The 17,787-nt window shown below is 34.9% G+C and overlaps 1 protein-coding gene across 3 annotated transcripts in view; it reads left to right on the top strand.

Moving 5' to 3' along the window:
- Positions 1-17,064, top strand: part of DPH5 (diphthamide biosynthesis 5) — a 26,957-nt gene extending 9,893 nt beyond the window's left edge. For 2 of the 3 annotated variants that reach the window (XM_006919570.3, XM_006919569.3), the window contains exons 4-8: positions 1,337-1,445; positions 7,740-7,860; positions 12,654-12,693; positions 14,141-14,244; positions 15,716-17,064. In XM_006919570.3, the coding sequence (XP_006919632.1) occupies positions 1,337-1,445; positions 7,740-7,860; positions 12,654-12,693; positions 14,141-14,244; positions 15,716-15,939 (598 nt within the window). In that variant the 3' untranslated portion in view covers positions 15,940-17,064. The remainder of the gene's footprint in view (positions 1-1,336; positions 1,446-7,739; positions 7,861-12,653; positions 12,694-14,140; positions 14,245-15,715) is intronic. The other variant, XM_015595511.2, reaches the window with a different exon arrangement.
- Positions 17,065-17,787: the final 723 nt, after the last annotated feature.

Raw genomic sequence — 17,787 nt, 5'->3', positions numbered from 1 at the left:
ATAATGGTTTAAGCCTGTGTTTCAAACCAGTTTTTCTTTTTCCTGAAGCAATATAATCTAGGTAATAGTGATGATAAAATACCAATTTTATCACAAATTTTTATAGTGGAAATCTGAGGGGCTTCTATAATCACATGTCAGTTTCACAAAAAATCAAATCACTTTGTCAGGTCATTAAATCTTCATAGTATACCATCCACATCCACATCTGGTCATTTTAAATGAACTTGTGATTAAGAGAGAGATCATTTTAAACCAGTTTTCTTTCTGTTCATCTGTTTAACTCACTGATAACTGTTTTCCTTAATCAGTGTGAAGTAGAGAAATTCTGTTGAAGGTGATATTAAAAACATTTTTTACAACTGGCATATTATTTTTTTTAAAAAGCTAACTCTAAATCAAATTATTGGTTGTTTTTCATACTAGTATTTATGTTATAAGTGTGATCAAAAACAGGCTTCCCTGCCAGGCATTTGTTAATCTGTTTCTGACTGCCTCATGGGGTGAAAGCCCTTGATCTTCCTACTTGGTATGCATTGACCAGTTCAGGTTATGCTTATTTGTACGGAGTTTCTCAAACATGCTAATGTTGCTTTCCCCAGTAGGGCTTGGAGTTTTGATCAAGAGGAGAAAAGGCCTCTTTAATAATGCAGCTCTGAATTGATGTGTTATATTTCACAGTATCTGTATTTATATTTACATATATTCTCTCTCCACTACAGTCTATCTAATTATAATAATTAGATTTAGCTCAGAAAAGGAAAGGCAACAGGCACAGTATGCACACACATACACCCAGGACAACAGTTATAAATAAAATGACTGCTAGACGGATGGAAAATCCAACTAAGATTATGTCAGATAGAACGCTCATGTATAAAGACAAAGATTAACAGGCTATGAAAATGTTCCGTATGTTCTACCATGTTGTATTTCAAAATACAAAAACAAAACCTTCAGAACAGAGCAGAAATTAAGTAGGTCTAGTTGTGCTGTAATTTAGAACTCGAGAGCAGTCATTTGAGGAGTTTAAAGGGGCCCTACAACCAAAAAGTTGTTTGAAAATTGCTGCTCCAGAGTTCAGGTGTCTGCAAATATTAACCAGAGCAAGTGAAACTTCCCTTTTTTCTGTAGCTGCCAAGGTTACTTTAAGAGTGTTGCAGCTGCAATTCAACATTGTGAAGAGCATGTGTAGACTCGCTTTTCTTGCCAAAAAGCTCAGAAATTGAGCAGTGTCCTCAACACTTTGACTCGAACTCATGAAATAGTATAACTTTACTGTCTTAAAACATCAGTGTAGGTGACTTTAATACAACTCGATATTTTCTCACTACAGGGCTACAACCCACAGTGATCTGATTCTGAGAGCAACAAAGCTGGGAATCTCTTACCGAGTTATTCACAATGCTTCCATAATGAATGCTGTAGGCTGCTGTGGTTTACAGGTAATGCTACAAAGAGTGACTTTTAAATGGTATTTAGCAAAAATGTTTTATTTTTCTACATATTACAAGTAGATTTTATTATATTTCATGAATTATAAGATTACTATTATACTACATTTGTGTGTACTTAATTTTTTAATATTAAATTTTTTATACTAAGTTTTTCTATAACTTAGATTTCTTTCATCTCACATTGGACTAGCCCACTGAAATTTAGCTAAAGATTTTAATGGTATATTGAATGAATAGGTACATACATAAAAAGGAAATATAGTCTAATCAAATTGATTAAGTATTCCTAAAACCTTTTTACAATCTTCCAAATAACTTAACTCTGCATTGCTGAGGCCATGTTTTTCCATACGGTATCATTTTCTGTGCCATCAGGACATTGTGAAGCAACATCTCTTAAAAAATATTTTAAAGAGTCAGAAGCCAATGATACTAGGCTTTAATCCAACTTTGTAGTCATTAATGTGTAAAATTAGTTATTTTTAACCCAACAATCTTAGTTCTGAAGAGTTAAAAAGGCATTCCATTAACCGTTTCCAAGATGTTTTTCCAAGCTGTTGACATTCATTTTCCAAGTTTTATATTGTGTTCTGATGGTCACACAAGTGTGATCCATGACAACCATGACTGCTAATGGCCAACAGTGCTTTTAAGGCTTCATTGATTGTTAAGACGCATTCTTATTTCAGATATAATAATAGAAAAAAAGTATACATCTTAGAATCTATGAAATAAGGTTTTTCTGATATGTCTTCTTGGAATGCGTAATTTAAAATAACGAATTAACAACAAGAAGATACATTAGCATTGAATATCAAATGCTATATCTGTAGCTTTAAAGAGTCTATATTTTCTGTATTACCTAGAAGGAGTAGCCCAATTTAATTGACTAGTCCTGGCCAATCATCTTAGCAATATTGCCTTTGGTTATGAAGAACCAGAGAAAATGTATAAACAATTCGCCTTTCAGAATTTACCACTTACTTTTAATGATTACATTTAAATTGGTCTTCTAATAAAATGCATACTTACAAACAAAACTTGCCAGTTCAAGTCTTTTGTATACTTTCAACCTCTTCTGAACATTTTTGTGTTGGAGTAAGTTGAATGGAGTAAGTCTCCTCCAGTCATTATTTTTAACTCTATTGATGCTCTATTTAAGAATTTATTTGGAAAAAAGATTTGGCACGAAAAAGTATAAAGAATTATGAACTAGATAAACTCTAATATTGCACAGATTTGGGAGCTAAAACGCTGGCCTGTTTTCCAACTTTAGACATAGGTTATCTTAACCAAGTACCTCAGATAGTCAAATTTTCATTGAGTAAATTTTAGTATTTTTCTCACAATTCACATATTAGTTATAAACATGTATACTTTAAAATGTTATTGAAATTCCTAAGTAACATATTTCTAACACTGTATTATTTGTATTTCTAGGCTTTTTCTAATCAGAGAAAAATCTGTTTGTCTAGAGCCAGTAAAGTTGACTGTTTTTAGATATAACTGCTAATGAAAAATCAAGGACTTTACTTAATACACAAAAGATAAATGGAACAAAGTCCTTCTTTTCCTGAACTCTTCAAGTTAAGCATTTAGCAGCCAAATTGTGCAGAATTAGAATTACCACCTTCATTTACCATTTTCTCTGTTTTAGAGGAGCCATTATAAAAAATAATTTTTCCTTGATAATAAATGACATATATACTTAGAGAAAATTAAGAAAATACAGTAAGTATAAAGAAGGAAATAAAAGCATCCATAGTCCCACCACCTAGAGGTAATCATAAATTACCAGTTTGGTATATTTTCTTTTAGTCTTTTTTATTCAACACTTAGTGTACATTCACCTGAATCTGACAGGCCAAGTAAAATTTTAAAATACTTCCTTCGTATAGTATTTATTATTTATTGTTAATTAACTTTTTTTTTCATGAAACAACACCCATTGTGGTAATTGACATTGTTGGCCTTAGAGTAGTTCTTACTGTTGTTTTTCAAAAGCATTAAATCGGTTTTATTGTTGTACAGGGACTAATGTAGAAATGATAAAGACTAACCTAGTACAAAGAACACAACACTAGGTATGAGGATGTCAGAGCTCTACATGGCTGTGTAACCTTAGAATGACTCAATAAACTCTCTAATTCTTTCAGTCACTCTCTAATTCTTTCAGTCACTTTTGACCACCCGCTAAATAATGGTAATATTTAAAAATTTATGTGGATTTGCTAATTTATGTGAGAATATAAATCTTGTAGTCTGCTGTCTACATAGTCGGGGATCCCCAAGCCCCGAGCCACGGACCGGTACTGGTCCCCCAGTGCTAGCATCACTGCCTAAGCTTCACCTCATATCATCAGGCATTAGATTCTCATAGGGGCACTTGTTCCTAGTGCCAAAAAGGTTGGGGAACGCGGTACATAGTCACTCAGCTTTATGTACCTCGTGTGTGGCCACTTTCATAATCTTAGTGTTGCAAAAATCGGTGTTACATCAGTGTTGAGCAAAATGCACATGAGGATTAAAAGACAACTCGAAGACAATTATTCTTTATAGAAAACTAGTAATTCTTGATTATATGGTTTTATAGTGTGTGTTTTGACAACTCTCTTAGCTCAGCTTTCTTTTTACCTCACAGATTTAACTGATCTGATTTAGGATATACATATATATAAAATACATGTGTGGCTTAATAGAGTTCTTAATTTAGTAAGTTAAATTTACTAATTTTTCCATATGCAGAGAAAATATTTTTTAACTTAAAAATCACGAAATATTTTTATTTGAATATAAAATAACAAAAGCCTTAAAGCCTATTACAGAATAGAGTTTACAAAACATCTGTGCTACTGAAAAGAAGGAACTATTGGTGTCGATGAAATGAGTTAGAACACTATTAACATCATTCAGCAAGTTATATTGAGCCCTCAAACTAAGATAGTGGGAAAAGAAATGAATAGTCAATTTCTAGGTAAATTATAGAGCTGGAATTGACAGCAATTGGCATATGGTAAGCTGTCAGGAATTAGAGATACTTGTTAGAGGCAAGTCAGGCAGTAGCTATTTCTAGATAACTGCTTAATGCCCTTCTAAATATTGCCCACGATTTCCCACCTTTGTTCACACCATTTCATCCTTTCCCTATGTGCAGCTTCCCAAATCTAAATCTTATCCATCCTTTAAGGTCCCTGTTATATCCTATCTCTTCACGTACTCTATAACTGGGGGAAATGCCTAACTCGTGATACATACAGTCTGTATCTCATTTTTGATAATTATTCACTACCTAATATTTTTCTTGTGCATCTTCTCACTCTAACTAGATAGTGCCTTATATGTAATCATATGGATTATTTCGAGTTGAGTTTTTGTCTTCAATAGATAAAACATGATCCAATATCAAGTTAGATAAACTGCTTTCTCTTGCTCCAAGTTAAGACCAAAAAATAATGTATTGACCAGGTTTTAGAAAACAGTTCTGTTTGTAGTCATAAATTTCGATGTGCATCAGTAATGTCGAGGGGGTGGTGATGATCACAGCACAAAGAATTACTTATATGATAGTCAGTGCTCAGGCTTTTGCAACCTCAGTTCTCGTCACTGTTATGATTTTGCTCTAGTTTCTTTTTATAGTTTACTGCTAAGTCCTTAGATTGTCAGACACAAAGGACTGGTCCTGTTCTTTGAGGTACTGACATCTAAATGGTGAACTATTTGCATAATGTTCCGGAAATCATTGAAGAAGTTTGCACCACAGCCATGGGAATGGTTACAGTCTATAAATCAGGGTCCTAGAAAGCAGTGCTTATGTGAGGTTTTCTTTAATCCCCCAAATTAGGCGATGCCGAGAGGCTTTTGCTCAGAATGGTTCAGCTAGTGTTTATATGTGACTAGCATCCTAACTCTCCTTTAAATGATCTATCTTTTTCTTTTTGAATGAAGAATTTATCTCATCACTGTATTACTGTGACTGTTAAAATATCAGAGATCCATTTAAAGTACTTATATGTGGCTGCATATATAGTTTTCTGTAATGGTTTTCCCTTAAAGTTTTTTTCTGATAAAGTAATAATTCTATTTCAAAATTTGATCAGAGATGCCAAAATACTTTTTAGAATATAAACAGTTGAACTCGTCAGAATTAAATCATAAGCATAGTTTCAAATATTTGGTAATGTTTTTGAGCCCACTCCAACAAAGAAAGCAGTTGGATTATAGCAGGACACAGAATTTTAGAATATCTCTATCTCATCATTATAAACATCATTGTTATATCATCAGATCCCTAACATTTATTCAGTATTTACTGTGTGCAAGGCACAACACAATCCAGGCTTTGTCATTTAATCCTTAAACATTATTAGGTTTATAATTATTTTACCCACTTTGTAGTAGAGCTCCTCCTGAAAGTCAAGAAGATTACTTGACTTGTGTGTGATGTCCCAATTAGTAAGAACCAGGGCCACGACCCCAGAGCTTCTTCTGAGTGTGAAGAATAAGCAAGACTGCATATTCCATGAGGGCCCGGGCTCTGTTTTGCCTCTCACTTCACAGCTGTGCATAGCATTATGCTTGGCACATAGTAGATGACCTGTAATACATATTCATTAGATAAATGGGCCTCAGCAGGACTAGGCCCATTCCTTGTAGCTTGGGTGAATATATTCTAGGAATTCCACATTGGAACGCTAAATCCATTTTTTTTTTTTTTTTCATGAAGAAACCTTGTTACAGTAGCAGGAAGATTTGTGACTCTGAATTCTTAGAGTTACAAGGTTTTTCTACACTGATCTCTGAATTCGACTGCCACTAGATAGAATAACCTCTATAGGGAAATACCTTTTTAGAGAGTTCTCAAATGGACTTGGGGAATAAAGCCCATTGGTAGGTAAATTGGAGGTGTGGCCATATGAGGAACATGAACCTCACCTTGGGAGCTCACAGTCACTGTTACAAGTGTCGGTTTAGTTTTTAAGACCTCAATATATAAAACTTGAGAAAAGTTGAATTTCTCTAGAGATAAAGGGATAGAAGACCCTGAAACCCCAGCTTCTGTTTCCTTCCTACCTGCCTCCCCCTTACCTCTTACAGCAGCTTTTGAAAACAGTGAGAAGCCTAAGATGACAAGCCCTTCTCCAGACCAGTTTCTTCATTTTTCAAATGAAGAACCTTTAGGCTTAGCAAAATTAGTGATTTCCTGAAGTCACACATTTATTTCAGTCACAGTTAATTTATGACCTAGGACAAGATGTGATTTCCAGCTCTATTAGAAATTTTTTCAAACACTGTTTAAATCGAATAATTAAATCTTTCCATAACAACTTTAGTTGTATGTTTTACCATATATTAAGTCTCTGAAAATAAATGTCCTTTGCACAGTGTCTAGTAAGAACTAATATTAGCATATTATTCCACAGTTTGAATAGCTTTTTGCATGTTGTTTGATCCTCACAACCCTATGAGTAGGCAGGACAGTATTTTGTCACTATTCCTATTGTAAAGATAGACTTAGAAATAGTTATGTCACACAGCTAACAAGTTGTAGAACCAGAATTCAAAACTAGATTTTCTCGGCATAAGATTTGGAGTTGGACTCATTTAAATGAACTGTACAGCCAGCCTGGAAGCAAACTGGAACCAGGCAAGCTTCTTGGTTGCGTGATGGTCAAGTGGGGCAGGAGGCCACTTAGGGGAAAAGGAGGAGGCTAGAGGAAAGGCCCTTATCCTTGAACTCTATAGTGAGGGAACAAAAAGTGGGCAGAGTAAGGGGGAGGTTTTGAGAAATGGCCGAAGTATACCACCCTATGAGAGTGTAACTGACACGTGGAACTCAGACCTCGGTTCGAGTTTCTTTTTCATTACTAACTAGCTGTGTGACCTCAAGTCAGTTGATGTTTCTGAGCTTTGGTGGTTTCATCCGTTAAGTAAAGATAGTAATATGTTAACCTTGTGAACCCTGATCTGACTGTGCAGCAGTCTTTTTTTTTTTAGCTTCCTACTGTGTTCTTTGTATTTTAGTATTTTAGGCTACATAGCTAAATCATGAACTGGTGACGTATGTTCCTGTACTAAATGCAGAAAATACTAGAAGCCTACTACTGAAAGGGCCTCAGGAAGACACCAGCTGCTGTGGGCCAGAGAACTTTTATTGCCTTTTTTGTGACAGATTTGATCCCCAACCCACCTCAGGTCTGCTCTCGCTTTTTATTTTGGTTGTTATCTCTGAAATAGTAGTCAGTGAATTGTTCCATCATTAATTAACATTTTTATTTTTTCTAGTTGTATAAGTTTGGAGAGACGGTGTCTATTGTTTTTTGGACAGACACTTGGAGACCAGAAAGCTTCTTTGACAAAGTGAAGAAGAACAGACAAAATGGCTTGCACACATTATGCCTGTTAGGTAAGGGCTTGGGAGTTTCCTTAAAGTCACGATATGGAGGTGTCGTATTGTTCTCATTTTGATTTCGTGTTAAGGTGAAACTGTTCTGTGGGTAACTAGCCAGGAGTCAGAAAGTTCACAGTCTGGTCACGCTGTGCATGCCATGCTCTTTCCCACACTCTTGGAGACACGTTTTCTGCTCTGATTACCACATGGCTCTTCCTGCATGCGTGCTAGTTCACACCGCCCCCTCCTACGCCCTAACAGATCCTCTCCACCACTCCATGCCTTACCCATTCGTCCATCAAGACCCTGTTCTTGTCAATTTACAGCAATTCAGCAGACCCATATTGAGCATTTATTCTTACTGAGCTTCATCCTCTGTCTTCCTAGAGAAGTTCTTTGAATACTGCAGCATTGATGCTATCAGAATTATAGATCTGAAAGGGACTCTAGAGATCATCGTAATGAAGCCTGTTTTATAGATAAGGTTGAGACCCAGTTATATTGAATCATTTTTCCCACTGTCACCCAGTTTACTGGTGGTGAGATTGGTAGACTCCAAATAGCCCTTTATCCACTGCTCTTTTCACTGTATCATGCTCCCCATATTGTATTTCCTACCTAGTGTGGGAAGAGCTGGGACCGCTATCTCTGTAAACTGCGATGATGGACAGAGCATCAGAAAGACATGGCTGCGTTATCCAGCAGATGCACTGGAATTATGCTGGGAATTCACATTGACTTTCAGTTTCTGTCTAACCACGTCTGTTGTAAAAATACTGGTATCAAAGCTTTAATCTGTGACTGAGGAACAGAACAGCTTACTGGCATCTTTGATAACTTTGAAATGATCCTTATGCTTCAAATCGGAAGACAAATCCACATGCTACTTCTTAATAGCTAGAGAATATTGTGAACAATCCTGACCTTTGCCTTCACTTTTATCAAATAGAAGTAATCCCTCCTTGCCTCATGGAGCTTAGAGCAGTATATTATAAACTGTGATGAAGGACCAAGTGTTGTTCTTTTTATATATATTTATTTTTTTCATTTCTAGTCTTTTGTACCTATGTCAAGTTATTATAAATATTTGCAAACACTATTCTCACTCTGGCAGTTACTTCATCATTCACCGGTAATAAAGTGCTCACATACTGGCATCAGTCCTCCAATCATACATTGAATCTCACTGTTGTGGTGACACTGTGCATGGAGTCATCCAGATGTCTGCCACATAGCACAGGATCAGGGCAGAGAATTGGCAGAGAAGCCATGATTTTGGCTTCTTTAATAAGAACAGATATTCAGAACATTAGAAAAAATTCCTATTTGCCAAAAACGTTTAGGTTATTTGTGTAATATAGCCAATTCTCTGTTATTCAATAATATATAATTTGTGCATTATCAGAATTTCAATCAGTATATCTCTTTTAATAGAAAAGGTTATAGAAAAGTTTTACTAATGGCTGGTGTTTCTTATGGGGTAAAAATGAGAAATTAAGAGAAATTAAGGGGTTAGCAAGCTAGTACACATGGATCAAGCCCAGCCTACTATCTGTTTTGTAAATAAAGTGTAATTGGAACACAGCCATGTTACTTCACTTATGTATCATCCGTGACTACTTTCGTGCTACAGTTACAGCAATAAGTAGTTGTGACAGAAACCTATGACCCTCAGAACCTAAAATATTTATTATCTGGCCCTTTACAGAAGAAATTTACTGACTCCTTACTTAAAGTGAAATTTTACCTTATCTAATGTAGTATACTTATATCCCCCAGCGATTCTCTTTCTCTTTATGTTGTTTTGTTTTTGTTTTTGTTTTTTGTGGGTTTTTTTCCTTGTCTTTAACACCTATCTGAATTATTTTATTAACTTGTTGGTTTTCTTCCCTGCTGGGACTTTGTCTTGCCTACTGCTTCCTTCCGAATGTCTAGAGGTCTGGCACAATGTAGCTGTTCAATAAATATTTATAGAAGTTAATTAGTTGGAGTTTTTTTTAGTTTATTTTCTCAGACATGGTCTTACTACCCTTTGGCACAGAAAATCTTTAACTCTTGCTGGTTTATTCATTTCCAGCCAGAACACATTCCTTTTTATTCTATTCACATTGACACATAATTAATTTTAAATCTAGATCAGATCACGAATGTTTCTTTAATATTTTTTTTATTTATACCTGCACCCACAAGTAACTGATATGCTATGTTTTCTTATTTTAGTTTGTCAGTGCAACTTAGCACTTCATTATTAATTAATTAATTAATTAGCTTTATACTTTATCCTTGGGTTTTTCCATGTAAAAAGAGGCCAGCCTTAACTTTTTTGTAGTTCAAGTATATGCAACTGAGAGATGAAAAAAATTGAGATTCATCGGAGCTTGGACACTGTGTGTGTGTGTGTGTGTGTGTGTGTGTGTGTGTTTTACAATGGAACTGAGAAGTTTTAAAACAGAACAGGGAGAGAGAAGTTTTAAGAGGCAGGCTACCTGATAACTTCTCCATATAGTCATAAGAAAATGGAGGAAGGGGAGAAAAGTAGCATTTCTTCTTTGGGAAGCTTTGGAAAGGCAATTGGAAAATCAATTTACAGGTATTTATTGAGTGTTTATACTCAATGTGGAGTTGGATTCTTTTGGAACACTAAGGAAGTATTAGACATGGATCCTGCCCTTGGGGTTTTGAAATAGTTGGAACTAACATTCTGTGTATATGGAAGTTTAAAGAACAATTAAATTCTATTGTATGGAGAGGCAGGAAGGACAAACCAGAATTTTGGCTCTTGAACTCTCTAAGAGCTGCCTCTTTTCTTGGCTTTCCTGGGAAAAGACAAACAAAGTTAAACAATATATCTCACTTGCTCTATTAACAAAAGCAGGAACAAGGTGTGAAATATCAGATACCATGATTCCAAATCCTCAATCCATAGATCTCATCATTTAGTCATCTGGAATTCTCATTTAAATTAGTATATATTTATTGAATGCCCGCTATGGGCCAAGCCGTGTAGTGATTACTGAGAATATTCTATGGTAGGAAACCACAGAGAATTTAAAATTTACTTGGTAAGAGAAGACTAATATATATGATGTAATTAGTCATTAATGAAACATGGCATTAATGTATAGATATTTCAAAGACAAACATTTGAGGAGAAGTCAACAAAGGCTTTTTGAATGAGTTGGGACTTACGCTACTTAAGGGGTGGATAGTTTAAGATGGGCTGGTGGATGGGTAGTAGCAGAGCCACATGAGCAAATTTATTCAGTAGACATTTATGGAGTATCTACTGGGTACTTTGCATTACGCTAGGTTCTGGTTCTAAGATAAATAGGAGAAGCTTACATTCTAGCAAGTAGAAGTAGAGAGGAATAATTATGGCCCGTGCAAAGAGAAGGAAAAAATATTAAGTCTGCCCTGGCTTGAGATTAATTCTCTTATGTTTAATTACATAGCACTTACCTAAAAAATTCCCACCAGTCCTCTTTTTTAAAATACAGCTTTTAGAGTATATCATTTAAAAAGATTAAAATTTAAAAATATTAAATTACAGACTTTACTATCACATTTCGGAAGCTCAAGGTGAATTAATAAATATGTTGAATTTTTTAAAATCTTACAAATATCATTTAAAGGAATCTAAGTTGACTCATACCACATGGCAATTGTGTTGGAGGCCATTTTCAATAACAGATATACATTTTTCTCTATATGTCCAGATAAGTGGAAATATTAAATAATGATATTTCGAACCAGAAAAATACTTTTCACCACTTGTTCCAAGAACAATAGAAATACATATGTGGGATTAATTTCTGCTATATTTTAATTTAATTAATTATTTTATCCAAAATCTTATGTGTAAACCTAAGCTTTGGGTGGGGAAACATTTTTGAGTATCCTTATAAGAAAAACTTTTATAATCACTTAAGAAAGCTGTAGAAGTCTATCAAAAGACCCCTCAGTGGCACTATATTTATTTTTGCAAAAACAAACTTTGGCTGAACCATTTGTTTTCAGCATGTGAAACAGGAAGCAGCTGTTGCTCTTGCTGTTGTATACTGAATTCCTCTGAGGATGTAGTGATTCAGCTTTACCTTTTACCAAATATTTCAGCTGTGCATCGGTGATTAAAGTGTAAAGAATCAAATATCAGTGACACTTGGGCTGTCAGGCTTTACGAGAGCAGATTGTGTGTCTTGGCCCCTGGGGTACCTGGCGTCAGTGCTTGGGAAAGCCCTGTTAAAAGTATGACTGTTTGGTACTAAGTGTTTATTCATAAGTTATTATTACATGTCTTACCATTCAAAAGGAAGCAAACGTCTCTTTTCAAAATGTAGTAAGAATTTTCTTCTGTTTATGTTACATGCATTGAAACTTCCAGTGTCTGAAAAATAGGGAAGGATGGGAACATGACAAAACTTTTCCTTTGAATCTGTGCAGTTACCAGCTAGTAGAAATGAACAAGATGTTGATTAGCTGTTAGGTGCTGTATATGCCAATATTTATCTAACTCCTTCCTGTTTCTTCTTTTCCAAGAGGAAATTAGATCCTTTTAGGATGGTCTCAGAGCCATTCTCATGTTTGTTTTCTAACTAATTACCTTTACACAACTACAAGCTTCTATTCTTCTCCATATTTCCATTAAAAAGTGGCTATATCCAAGTGTGAGGGAAGACTGTCACAAACTGTCAAGTGAGCATTTTGGAGACTTGAAAAAAATGTTTCCCCACCCAAAACTTAGGTTTACACATAGGATTTTGGAGAAAACAATTAATTAAATTAAAAACTATTTTTTACCTTTTTTGCAGATATCAAGGTGAAGGAGCAGTCTTTGGAAAATCTAATCAAGTAAGTCTTATTCTGAGAATGCTTACATCTATTTTAATTCCTTGAACAATTCAATAAATTCTACTTGAATGACATGAGTTCTAAAGATTGTTGAAAATCAGCTTTCATTAACATTTAAAAATTAAATACTTCTAATCTTATGATAAGCAGTGTAATGGAGTGGAAATAGCATTAGATTTTATGGATTCATTGCTGAGAACGATGGTTGACACCTAATAGGCACTCAGTAGATATTTGTAGAATGAATTAATGAATTGAGAGTCAGAAGACATGGGTTTGAGTCCTGAGTCTACCTCTGGTTATAGGCTCTTGGGCAAGTTCTTCCATCTCTGAGCCTTATTTTTCCCATATGACTAATGAGAGTAATAATCCTTTTTTGCTTAGAAAGCCAATGTCCAATACAATAGCTACTACCCACATGTGACTGATGAGCACTTGAAATATGGCTCATGTTACTGAGGAACTGAATTTGTAATTTAATTTTAATTAATTTAAAACTAATACTCAACTTAGGTATTGGAAAACTTTTAAGTACATTTAGAACAATTTCAATATGTAAATTACTTTTATAATCATGAATTTTATGAAATCTCAATACAGATCAAGTATTTCAATGAAAATTTAACATTTGAATCAGGATGTGCTATAAGCATAAAATACATACCAGATTATACATACTAGATTTCAAAGACCTAGTACAAAAACAGTCTTTAATAATTTTTATAGGAGTAAGGGTTGAAATATAATATTTTGGATATATTAGGTTAAATAAAATATATAAAATTAATTTTGCCCTTTTTAAACTTGTTAATGTGGCTACTAGAAAATTTTAAAATATGTTTGTGGCTTGGATTATATTTGTATTGGACAATGCTGACTTAGAGAATTGTTTTGAGAGTCAGTAGAATAATCTATACAAACTGTTGTATAAGCTGCAAAAGCTATATTTTTATTATGATCATTGAGCAAATGTGGTAGGCTTTTGAGTCATACAGATGTAAACATATCTTACTCTCCAAGATCTTTAGATATTTACCACTTTAGTTTACTGGAGGAAGTGAAAACATTGGTTTAAACATGTGCAGTAAAATGAACATTATAGAACCTGATTAGCTGGGATATAGAACAAATTGCCACTTATTTTATTTTTGCCGAAGGTATCACTTTGAATAAAGATAACTTTGATTTAGACATTTACATTTAAGTTGTTGGACTTTTATTTCTGCCAACATTTCAGTGAGATCAGAAGGCAGTTGAAGTAGAACAATGAAAAAAGCTTAAGAAACTTGAGATAAACGATCACCGTATCTGTGCTTTCGTGAGTATCGTTTGAAAGCTGCAGACAGAACGTAGATGTACTTGAGTATACCTGATGGAATGCTTGCGTTAAGAATATATAGTGTAATTTCATGACTAAGAACAATGACATCTAGTGTTATAATTACAGAGGAAGGAAGATCTACGAACCTCCTCGGTATATGAGTGTAAACCAAGCAGCCCAGCAACTTCTGGAGATTGTTCAGAATCAAAGAACACGAGGAGAAGAACCAGGTACTCAGGACCCTACCAGGGCTCTCATACTCTGCCCTCTGCTGCTTTGAGATGCATATGTGATAGAACATCTGACACACACATATACCACCTCCACTGAAGCGAGTCAGTATTTATGCATTGTACTTTTTCTCTTTTTTCCAACTTTAACTTAAATCTCATAGGATGAAAGTTGTACTGAAAGAAAAATAATGGAGTTCTTTCTAGTAAAATTAATACCCTTCCAGAAAGTGAGTATTTTTCACAAATTAACTATAAATCAGATTCGAAGTAAATATGTTGCTATATAAATGTTTTAATAATGTATAGAACTCTATAGTGAGATTTGTCCTGCAAAAATATATTTATTCTGCTTTTTCTCATTCTCAATACGGAGACCAGGGATAGTTTTCTTCAGGATAAAGACAAGAGACTTTATCTTTGTATTCCTAATATGTAGACACGGTGCATGGTATATAACATAATGTTTATTGTTGGTAAGTATCACGAGGTTCTGAAATGAACCTCTCATTATATCTGTTATAAGGTGCTGACTGCCTTTGAGCACGTATCTCTTGATAGAAAAGATATATAAAGAGATTCTTGAGTGACCATTGCTTATTTTATTCTCATTAGTGGGCTTTGTTAAAGCCACAGAATAATCACTCAGCAAGGGTGTTCTATATCCATCATGTTGTACAGAGTTCCTCACATGCCTGCGTGTCCTCGTGTAAATCATTTGCCCCATTTTGATCATTGTTCAATCAGGCAGCTTTCCCAGCTAACCAATAAAACCACGAAAGGGTCAGCCCTTCAGCTGTCACAACATGTCATACTAAAGTTCGCTAATGTTGGTTATTTTGAACTTAAAAGTAAAAGTAATCACAATGCCCATTATTTGTTAAGGTCTATTGAGTTTACTAAATACTTTCATAGCTAATATAGCCCTATAACCACCATTTAAGAGAGATAGTATTTCATTTTTAAAAAAATTTAAAAAATGAATTTTGTCTCATAGCCGATTAGGTGGTCAAGCAGAAACTCAAACTTATGTATTTATCTCATAATCCCATGTTTTTTCTAATATATCTCGGTCAATGTGAACATATCTCAAGTAACTTGTTAAAAATCTAAGCATGTAATAAACATTGTTCACTCAGAATCTAAGAGAAATGCTGTGCAGTTAGTTGTAGAGTATGGATACAGGTAATTATTTATTAAATCCTAAAAATATAACTTAAGGGAAGCCTTTGTATTCTAAAAGGGTAAAATTTTAGAGGGAAAGTACTTTATATGTCACATAGTACAAATAATTTAGAAAAGCCTTAGATTAGATAATTGGTCCATAATGAGTGACTAAGGAAATTTAAGATTTTTGCAGATTCTTTAAATGTTCTTTTGGTACTAGTGTTAGTTTTAACATTGGATAGGTTAATGCATTTGCTGAACTGAATGGCGGTATCTTTTTTTTTCTTTTTTTTTTATTAAATAGCGGTCACCGAGGAGACACTCTGTGTCGGCTTAGCCAGGGTTGGAGCTGAGGACCAGAAAATTGCAGCCGGCACTTTGCAGCAGATGTGTACTGTGGACTTGGGAGGGCCGTTACATTCCTTAGTCATCACGGGAGGCAGTGTGCATCCCCTGGAGATGGAGATGCTAAGTCTGTTTTCTATACCAGAAGCTAGCTCAGAATCCCGAAGCATCGATGGACTCTGAACATAGACATTTTCTATTTTGGATATTAATTTCCGTCACGTATGCAAGTACATATATTTGTATAACAAATTGAACAGATCTTTTGGTTTACCTAGTAAGTATAGAACAAGTGACTAAGAAGAAAGATGTCGATTCAACAGTGTTGGTTTCATGTGGCAATGAGTTTTTTCCTTCTGATATCATCAGTTGTTGCTGCTATTTTGGCAGTTTTTCAGGATGTACACACATGGAGCAGACCAAGCGGGAAAACGTATAGACATATGTAAAGCCATTTAAAAGCAGTTTTTCTTTATGAGAGCAGTCAATACAAGGTGGAATTTTCTTCTTTCTTCAAAAGTCAGCTGTCCTGACTGCAAGGTGAGTTGTCCTGACAGTGGTTGGTATTAGTGCATATAAACAGAGATGAGAAGACGAAGTCCTGCTTACTTAAATCTCATCCGAGCCCATGCCACAAAATGACATCATCCCCAATTGCCTTGTCTTATTCAGCTGACATCCTAATTATGTAGCTCACATTCCGCTGTATTTTGGAGGCTATATAATTGTTGAATTATAAATGTTCAGCCAGCCATGTACAGTTACTCTTTGGATTTAAATAGCAACTTTCACATCCAAGCTGACAAATGGAAAACTTGCTGACTACAAAATAAAGTTTAAAAAATTTAAGTTTGAAAACAACAATGAATTAGTCAAGATTCATCATGTCACTTAACTCAGTTAATATGCTACTATGTAGATGAAAAGTACTCACATTCTTCCTACTAGTTGCAAATAACACTCCATTTATTATAGTTCATTACCATAGAGTTTTATTCTTTTCATAACAAATAGCTTTGTTACCTAGTAGTTGAATTGGTCTGAATATTTCTTGGGCCTAATCAAATTGTCTGACCTCTTTGCTCAGTAAATTTGTTGTAATTTGAAAAAAAACTTCTCTACTTTCTGGGAGCCTCAATTAGCAGGCGATAATTTTGACTGATTTCATTCGCGTTAAAAGGTATTTTAATATATATGAAATATTCCATTTTCAATCTATTGGACCAAAACAAAGGGAGGGAGCTAAGGACATTTAAGTACCAGTTCTGTGTTATTTTCTTCTGAGGCATTAAACCAAACATTTAAAAATTATAAAATGAAGGACTTCTGGTTTTGGTAATGGTGGAATAGCTTGTAATGTTCAAACCCTCCCAATTATAAACTTTGGACAAAATATAATAACTGTGTAAAGGCACTAGGGAGTGACTGAAAGCAGGCCGAGAGCTATTCTCACACAGCTCTCTCCTTCACAGCCTTCCCAGTCTGTCTGGTGAAGGGTACCTAGCACTCTAGAGAAAATTGCAGCCTTACTGGCTCGAGGGGTTAGAGGAATTAGGGGCTGCTAGAGGAGCTGTAAATAGAAGGATGGAATCCTGGAAATGAGGGTGACACTGAGGGGAGAGCCCTCCAATCTGCATATTTCCTCTTAAATCTTTAGCTAACTTCTGAGCTGTGTACATGCAGGGAAGACTCCAATGAACCAAATGGAAAGCCATGGCCAAAAGGCTGGGAAAGCTAAGCAGAGATCGTTGCTCTCTATTGCAAGGAGACAGTTTAAGTTTGAATTTGACAAGTTAAAAGGCTTGATAAGCACCTTAGGCTTTCCATCAAATCCCTAGAATGGCCATGAATTAGTAGTAAAGATTATGCCCAGAACTAAGGATCTGTGCTAAAACTAAGGACAAAACTTTTAACATAATGTAAAAGCAAGCCTCCATAAAACCAAGATGATCAGCCGATAACTGCCTGCTAAAACAAGGTTTAACACTGTCAGCATAACATAACAATGACTACAATATTATAAAGCATGCA

The sequence above is a fragment of the Pteropus alecto genome, unplaced genomic scaffold (assembly GCF_000325575.1).
Source record: "Pteropus alecto unplaced genomic scaffold, ASM32557v1 scaffold106, whole genome shotgun sequence".
Classification (NCBI taxonomy): domain Eukaryota; kingdom Metazoa; phylum Chordata; class Mammalia; order Chiroptera; family Pteropodidae; genus Pteropus; species Pteropus alecto.
Note: the sequence above shows the minus strand (reverse complement) of the source record. Positions and strands in the feature narration are given on the sequence as shown.